Source organism: Talpa europaea (genome assembly GCF_964194135.1).
Source record: "Talpa europaea genome assembly, chromosome: 10".
Classification (NCBI taxonomy): domain Eukaryota; kingdom Metazoa; phylum Chordata; class Mammalia; order Eulipotyphla; family Talpidae; genus Talpa; species Talpa europaea.
The window spans coordinates 92,220,628-92,229,979 of NC_140077.1; the positions used below are offsets into that span (position 1 = coordinate 92,220,628).

A 9,352-nucleotide genomic window follows, 5' to 3' on the forward strand; every position below is an offset into this window, starting at 1 on the left:
CCCCTGCACCTCCGGCCTACACCGGAGCTCTTCTATGCAAAAAAAATTTTTTTTTAAACGGAGATGGAAGCATCATACTTCCTGACTTCAACTATATTACATAGCAACAGTGATCAAAACAGTATGGTACTGGAACAAACCCAGAAACTCAGACCAGATGAACAGAATTAAAACCCCAGAGATAAACCCACAGATATATGGACAGTTAATCTTTGACAAAGGAGCCACAACCATACAATGAGAAAAAACAATCTCTTAATAAAAGGTGTTGGGAAACATGGATAGCCACTTGTAAAAAAAAAAAAAAAAAAAAAAAAAAAAAAAAGAAACAAAACCCATATTTAACTCCAAACACAGAAACTCAAAATGGATTAAAGATCTGAATATAAGAACCAAAACCATAGAGTATTTGGAAAAAAACACGGGATACAAATAGGACATCTATCACAAAGATGTGTTTGGGAATACAACCCCAATAGCCAGAGAAATAAAAGCAAAAATAAACAAGTGGGACTATATAAAATTTAAAAGCTTTTGTACCCAAAAGAAACTATGAAAAAAAAAAAAAAAAAAGCAACCTACAAGACAAGATGGAAGAAAGTATTTTCATCCCATACATCAGACAAGGAGTTTATCTACGAAATTTACAAAGTTCTTACACAACTAAACAACAAAGAAACCAACCAATTAAAAAATGGCCAAAGACCTAGACACCTATCTAAAGAAGACATTAAGATGGCCTACAGACATATGAAAAGTTTTTCACATCACTTATTACAAAGGAAATGCAAAGTAAAACCACACTGAGATACCACCTCACCCATGAGAATGGCCCATATGAAAAAGAATAAAATCAACAAATGTTGGTGAGGTTGTGGTGAAAAAGGGACTTTGAATGCCTTGGTAAGAATGCAAGGTGGTGCAACTCCTGTGAAACACCATATAGAGATATCTTAAGAAAATAAAAATGAAAATCCTGTACCATCTGGTAATAACTCGATTAGGTGTTTGACCAAATAATATAGAAACTTTAATTTAAATAGATTTATCTATATCTATGTACACAGCAGCACTGTCCACACTGCTAAGTTATGGAGCCATTCCAACTGTCCTTCAACAAACAGAAATCGTGGAATATATGCTCAATGGAGTAAAACACAGCTGTGAAAAAGATGAATGTGGCATTTGGAACAAAATGGATGGACTGTGTGGTGATTACATTGCATGAAATAAGTCAAAAAAGGGAAAGACAGATATAAGATGACTTCATCTGTAGAATGTAAATAACCAGAAAACAGGCAAAGAATAGTAGGATTAAATCTTGAACTAGGTGTAAGAGTATAATGGTTTCAGAAGGAACAGGAGTCAGGGAAGAAGGGATGGGGGCCAAGGCAGATGGAGAATGGGCACTGGTGGGTTTTGAAGGATGAGTGTAACATGAGCAAATATGGGGAAAAAAGAAAAAAATTGTTACAAACCTAAAACTGGTCTTTAAAAAAAAGAAGGGAAAAGATTCCATGTGCTTAACAGACACATTCAACTGTGATACTAAACTGCTTTTATTTGTGAAATTGCTTTTGACCAGTTTAAAATAAGAACAGTCAACAACTGTGTATTCTTTTCAAAACCTTCTGTGTGAACAGCACACCAGGACTGAGTGATTACAGGTCATTCAGGATACAAATGACAGTTCTTGAGCAGCTCCAGTCTCCTGGGAGGACAGGGAAATGAATTTGGTACAATACAGTGTGCCAAGAGCAACAGAAAAATTTTATGCAAGGAACAGAATGGGAACACAGTATTCGTTCCCATCTTCTACTGGAAGGTACCACACAGAATTTAAATTTGCTATGCCTCCTTAAGTGAAATAAGGCTGCCATTTTCTTTTTTAAAAAGGTAGTAAATGCAGATATTTAAACTAATTCTGCCTAACAACAGAACATCCAGTTCATAACAATAACATCTAATATGAATTACTACACATGGTAATCCAAGTTAGGTATCTTTAATCAAATGCTATGGGTCAAATAACTTTACTAAAGTATTAATAAACTACTTCCCATTCCACCCAATCCGAGGCCAAAACCCAAACAAACAAAAAGTGTCACCAAACTTTCATTTGTCCATTAAATGTCCATTGCAGAGCTACTACATGCAGTTTTAACACTGGGAGTACAGCAGAAAACAAACCAGATAGAAAAATCCTTGCCTTTGGTAGTGGATATGCCATGGTAATATACATAAAAGAGGTGAAGAGGTGTGAACCCCTAAATCATATACAGAGTTGTAAATGAACATGACCTTTATAAAAGATAGAATTAAAAAAAAAAAAAAAGAAAAAAAAACATAAAAAAACCTTTGCCTTTTGGCACACTGTATTGCTCATACATAAGCCAAAAAGTATATATTTAAAAACAGCTCAAATAACAATGAGAAATTTTAAAGTTGTAGCTAAAAATATATAATTTGCTAGGACTATATCAAATAAATAAAATACAAATTAGATTGTGGCAGGAATCTGGATGGACTATAACAAAGTAATACTAAGAGTTCAGAGGCTCATTCATTTACCCCAAAATGCATGTACTGAACCCAAACTACACATCAAGCACAATGCTGAATCCTGGTAATTAAACAGTAAACAGTGCCTGCCCTGTTGGAATATAAAGTCTCATGAAAATAAAGCTAATGAAGAAAGCAGTGGGGAAATGACCTGGAGGGATATAGGGATGAAGCAGGGACGCTTCAGAGTAAGCTACAGGAGGAGAGGGGGTGGCCTCTCTGAGAGTTGCATTCTGAGGAAACTTTAAAGAAAAATAGTATCAGGAAAAAGAATGCTTCATAAAATATACCCAAATCCCACATTTATCAGTAAGAATTTACTTTAGAAGGATGTAATTCTTACCTTAAGTCTAATTCTTTTGTCCGAAGAAAATTTAAAATGGGTGCAAATGCTGCTGGATCTCTGTCAATAAATATCTGTAAATGAAGATTTTATTTCAAATTATAAACTGAACTTTTAACTTTAATATCTGAAACACTAACTTAGGGAACACTGGAACTACTTAAAAGCTTTTTTCCCTTGATCCTATCTTGAAAGCTACTACCAGGGCCTCCCTGGTGGCGCAGCGGTTGGGCGCTGGGCTGCAAAGCTGCCCGCAGCTTCTGCAGTGCAAGTTCGATCCCCGGCCGCTGGTGAGGGTCCCACATGGCGAGACAGACCTCTTCTGTGCACCCGCTGCTCCCCTCAGCAGTGTATTTCTTCGTCAGTCTGCCTGTTCTGTTCCCTGCTCTGGCTCTGGTGAATTCTCTCACCCTCCTGCGCTTCTAACTGTACCCAGTGCTTGTATAAATAAATAAATCTTTAAAAAAAATACATATATATGGAAAATGCTTAAAAAACATGATATACATAATAGGTTAACTTTTTACAGGAATGTACCCAACACTGTTTTGAATAATCAAGTTCTAACTATAAAACTGAACATTTATATAGTTTACCTAAATCAATTAAACAGGGGAATGGTAGCAAATAATAAACCTCTTTATATTATCACCAATGAGACAGTCACAATGAATGAGGTTCTTCTAGATCATAAATTCTTGCTTTTGTTTTTATTACAATCAATCTCATACAAAAATTGAAGAAATACCACAGATTTGTGGCAATCTTATCACCCGATGCCTTTTTTATAGTCTTCCAAGGACACAGCTGTTCTTGCTGCTCTATTTCATCAACAAGTTTTACACTTCTTCTCTCTGGCTACTTTGGTACCTCCAAACAGAAAAAGCCCTTTTTCTTTTGCAACACTGGACATGCACATAATGTTTGCACATTACAATCATGCCTGGCAGGGAGACCTCAGGAGAACCCATCAGAACCCATCAGAATCCATCCTGGGGCGATTTCCTCTGTGAACCTGACAGCACTTGATCAGGATACATCTAGGCCACCTGCCAGGTCACCACGCATGTGCAGTTCGTGTTTGTGCACAACACTGTTAGGTGATACACTACTAGTGAAATCATTCTTCGAATGTATAAACCAATTTTTCTTGTACTGAAACTTAATTCTTTACCTCACCCATTCCATCATTGTCACACAAGCTCCTAAGGTTATTCTCCAAAAATAAACTGTAGCACTTAACTAATTTTCAATACCTTACCATTCAAATTCAATGTCAAAATATTTTAGTATTAATGTTCATCCATTTATTTACTGTATTAACATATACACATATAGCCTACAATCTCTAATTATTAATACTTAAATTGCTATATTTTAATTGCTATATTTATCTTCTGTAATTAAAGAAACATTCTATATATGACAAAAATAAACTTTAAACATATTTCACTTACATTTAGAGGTTAGTAAAATATGAGCTTTCCTATCTTCTTAGTCACTATATAAGGATCATGCATTATAAAGACTAATTAATCTAATTCAGAAATATATCTTAACATTATACTCACAGCACCAGTTTCATCTCTAAGTGTTGAAATTCTTCCACTCAGCAAACTGCAAGTCATTAACAAGCTAGAATTAGTTTTTAAAATCTGAGTATCAATATGTCCTAATTCTTTATCAAATGTCAAAGACCAATACAAATAAACCTATCTCCAAAGTAAAATAAAAAATTCTATTTAAAGCATTAAGATTTTTCAATGAATAAAAACATTAATTTATCCAGTAAGAAATTTTTATTATTTTGATAATCAAGTGTATTAAAATGGTACTAATGTATCAGAAATAGGGGCCTTCCTGGTGGCACTAAGTCTCAGCACTATAAAGCTATCTGCAGCCACTGCAGCACAAATTCAATCTCAGGCCAGGGAGCTAACCCACATGGCGCAGCAGACCTCTCCTGACTCGTCTGCTGCTTTCCTCAGCAGTGTAATTCAGTCAATTTGCCTTTTCTACTCCCCACTCTGTCTCTGATGACTCCCTCACCACCACCATGCCCAACCTCTGGCCTACACCCCAGTTCTTGTATGCATAAATATATCAATCTTAAAAAAAAAAATCAGAAATACCTGGAAAAAAAAGAATCTGGAATCCACATTAGAGTTTGTCTTGAGGTACTAAATCTGCAATTGAAAATTATCAGGTATTACAAATGAGAATATTGAAATTTCATTGTTAGCTAACCATGTAAGTAGCTGATGATTTACAAACTAGCTGATGATTTACAAGCTTGTGCGCAGCTGTATCAATTATACTTATTACATTTAATACTTTTAAATCCTGCTTTCAATTCAGAGTTAAAAATAATTCAACGAGCTCTCAACAAAAAAACAAATTACTGGCATATAATGCTCCCAAGCATGCCAATCTGCTGAAGAATCAACAATCAGTCCATCAACAAGTCTAAGCTTGTCAACATTAACATTCAAAATTATCTGCAGGTCCCCTTTCATCTAGCCAACACAAACTTTCCCCTCTAGTCAGAGACTACTTAATATTCCCAAATGATTCATGCTTCCTACCATTTTGGTATCTCTGCCCCAGCTACATCACCCCTGACATATGCAATAATCCAAGTCCCAAGCAACTTTCTTGGTTGCACTCACGTTTTACCTTCTCTATGGCTTTTCCTATGTTCAATTCCATAATCTTTTTGAGCTCATTAATTCCATTGTACATTATGCATATATGTAGTCTTGGGCTACTTGCATCTTGGGCTACTTTGCATTCATTCAAAAATCATTCAATAAACATTGCTGTTTTGAGGTTAACTCTCATTTGATCAAGTCTGCTTATAACCAACAATTCTGTGGGAAACTTTAGCAAAATACACAGAGCCGAAAATAAATAAATAAATAAATAAATAAATAAATAAATAAATAAATAAATAACTGACATGCCAAAGAATGCAAGGTAGGGCTCATGTAAGCCAGCCCTTGTTTGAGTATAAACTCACTGCAGATACAGTCCTACCATCTGATGACTGTTTGAAAGCAGCGCCTCAGCCATTTAAGCAATTTAAAAAACAGTCACAGTTTCAAGAAAATATGGCAAATCTTTCCAAGTGTATCTCTTAGTATATTGTTAAAAGTGAGCAAATACAACTAGTCACAAGAAACTGACTTGGTCAAACAAATGAAAGTAAATTCAATTATGAACTGACCTCTCCAAGGGTGCACAGCAAAAATGAATCACTCTGTTTTGGAAATCATTAAATACATTCCAAATGAGGATTACTTACAACTTGGGACCTTTTACATCCACTGCTTTTACTGCAGATTGTTTGCCAAATAACCCAAATTCTTCATAATTTAGAAAATTACAATGCTGGGTTTAAAATCACAATGGCAATTTCAATTAAAACAAGCAGTTTGGGGTTATATAGTAAGAACTTTCTGGGCAAAGGAATTGGATCCTCATCCCCACCACTTTTTCGTTACAAACATGAGAAAGGATGGGGAAAATCCAGAGCTCTGAAACTAGTTCCAAATATGACTTCATGAAATGATGACATTATAAATTACACACAATATGTCAAGGGTCATGTGCAATCTGGTTTAAGCTAGTTTTAGTGAACATGTTAGCATAGCCACATTTATATTCCATGCTACTTGCCTCCTATGTTAACTCAGAAGTAGTGTAGTTAAAATTATTTATTCAGCTATGATATAACTGATAATGCCACTAACCCCTGCATTTCCCATCTATTACTTCAAATTCCTTTATCAATCCTGTAGGGTTGGTATTGTGGTAATTTCAGATTTTAGGAAAAAAGCACTAAAACATAATTTGCCTGAGATTGCTGAGCTAACCAAAGAGAAAGCCTAGGAAGTGACTCCAGATTTGCCCATGAATACCCTACTGACTGTCCCCTCAGCTGCTCTCAACAAGTCTCCATCTTCACATCTCATCTTGAGAGGAAAAAAAGACTTACATGTGACATATGCTTCTCTGCTCATAAATAAATAAACTCTTTTGAATTCTGTTCTACTCCTTCAGATCCTGCATCACTCCAGTGCCACTGGGGGGTTCTCCCAGTGGCAATTTCTCAACTTTAATGACAATCACATCAGGATTTTTTCTTAAGTGACTTTGATGACTACCAATTCCTTCTACCTCTAAAATGCTGTAATATCTCTTAAAATAAAACGTTCCAGCGCTAAGATATCTGCCTTATACAATTAAAAAAAATTTAAATCAATTCTGCGGTATAGTTCACCCATTAAGCCATCCACTTCCAACATACAGTACCTAACAATGCTCTTTATTTTTATTGTAATACTGATATGTCCTTTAGAAAGTGTGAAATGAAATGTATTAATAAGCAATAGAATTAGGAACCAGTGTAGGGAATTTAAACCATCCAGCCCTCCTCTCCAGCCTAAACACACATTGGAGACCTACTTTGCATCCATAACTTATCAAACCCACAATATTTTCGCATGATTTCAGTAAAGAAATCCACATCTTACATTAGGAGACAAATCTCCCTAAGACCAGTTATCCACATGGGGGCAACCATGCTGTCATTCCTTAGTTTTGCTTTGGAGGAATGAGAGAAAGCAAAGCAGAGAAACAATGAAAAAAATATAAAAAAATCACCATGTCGGGTGATGTCTCTAGCACACCCAGAAAACGATTCAATGTTTAAATGAAAACACTACCCACCACACGTTTTTGACACTGCGGTTCTCCCTGCTGCCATTTTGCAATTAAAAAATATATATATTAAAGGTCTTAGCTATTGGAAACTTTATATATTCTCAAGCACAGCAAAACAGATTGCAGGCCACGTCACTATTTTATTTCCCACAGAGGCGAAAACTCAATCAGCCCTTTTCTTCCAACACAGCTGCAAACTCCCACTCCGGAGCCCAGACTCCTGAGCCACGCGCCCAGCCAACCCAAAACAAGGCCTGGGGAGGGCGGGGACGCTTCAGAGGGAGAGCGGCCACGAGGGCAGCCAGCGCCAGCCTCGGCGGGTCCCGGGCTCCCCAGAAGGGGTGCCGGGCCCGCGAGCTCAGCAGCCCCGGCTCTGCGCACCTGAGCGGCCCGCGCCCGCCGCGCCCGCCCCGCCCTGCGCCAGGGACCCGCGCGGAGGGCGCCACGGGGGCGCACGAGGCCAGGGGCGGGAGCCCCGCCGCCTCCTCACCTGGTCCCCCCCACATTCAGCTGGACGATCTCGCCGCTGCCAGCCGCTGCTGCGCCAAGGCCGCCGCCCTGCCCGCCCGCCATGGCCGGTGGCTCCGCGCGCGCCAGCCGCGCTCCCTCCCCGGCCGGGGTGGCCGAGCCCGCCGCGGTGGCGGCCCCCGGAGGTGGCGGCGGCGGGCTGGGCGGGGCGGCGGCCGGGGTGCGGGCACCGCCCACGGCCTCCCCCACCTTCGCGGCGGCCCCTGGGGCCCTGGGCACGGCGGCGCGGGAGGGCGGCCCGGCCTCCGCTTCTGGCCGCCTCCAGGCCGCCGGCCGGGCCTCCCTCGGCGCCCGCCGCCAGCCGCGCTCCGGGCCGCGGCGCTAGGAAGGGTCCCCGCTCGGGACAAAACACTGCAGAGCGCGGGCTCCGCCCTTGCAGGGGCGGGAGGGGAGAGGGAATGGGAGGCGGGGTGGAGGGAGGGAGGGAGAGCCGGCCTGGAGCGGGTGCTGCGGGCCTGCGGGCTGCCCACGCGGCCCGGACCCTGCCTCCCCGCCCTCCCCGCCCTCCCCTGGGCGCAGCTTCCAGCCCAGAGCCAGGTTTCCGAGATGGAGGCCAAGTCTGGGCCAGCAGGCGCCCTCCTATTCCACGCGCATTTGGGAGATGAAAGGAAAAAACAATTTAGAGCCTAAATGTCAGTTGGGCCAGCGCCCTGTAGATTTGGGAATGCTGAAACTCTTCAGCGTTTCTTAAGTTGTAACCAAAGCGCTTGCTGCAGCAGAGTCATTGACTTACCCCTCTTCAACCACCTCCATGCCTGCCCCCAGCTGTTTTATTTTGTAAAGCAAGGAAGGAAGCCAGGCACAAACACAATAAAAAACTCAGGCTGTGTAGGGCAACAAGTTTCTGGACTATCGTAAGTATGCAACAAATGATAGAGACATACACACAGGTTTAAATGTATTTATACTCTAAATTATGTATCTTGGAAACAAATACCTTAAACAGAACTAAAATATACTTTTTTAATTGTAAAATTATATTACCTGATTCTCACCAGCAACTATACTACTTATGAACATACAGTGAAGGTTCTGGAACCTCCCCCCTGGTCTAGCAGGCAAGGAAGCCAAACATCTGAAGAGTAAAGCCATTTTAGCCTGTTCTGTGCAGCAGAAATCAGTTTCTGTAGCAAAAACTAACCTTTTAACCTCCACTAAAACATCAAGAAGCCAAGGAAAGATTTCACAATGGGC

At 40.2% G+C, this 9,352-nt stretch overlaps 1 protein-coding gene across 3 annotated transcripts in view; it reads right to left on the bottom strand.

Annotated features, from left to right (window-relative positions):
- Nucleotides 1–8,203, bottom strand: part of KCTD3 (potassium channel tetramerization domain containing 3) — a gene marked incomplete at both ends in the record, with an annotated part of 36,915 nt that extends 28,712 nt beyond the window's left edge. For all 3 annotated transcript variants that reach the window (XM_084245046.1, XM_084245045.1, XM_084245044.1), the window contains 4 exons: nt 2,906–2,979; nt 4,477–4,522; nt 5,038–5,091; nt 8,121–8,203. In XM_084245046.1, coding sequence (XP_084101172.1) covers nt 2,906–2,979; nt 4,477–4,522; nt 5,038–5,091; nt 8,121–8,203 — 257 coding nt within the window. The remainder of the gene's footprint in view (nt 1–2,905; nt 2,980–4,476; nt 4,523–5,037; nt 5,092–8,120) is intronic.
- Nucleotides 8,204–9,352: the final 1,149 nt, after the last annotated feature.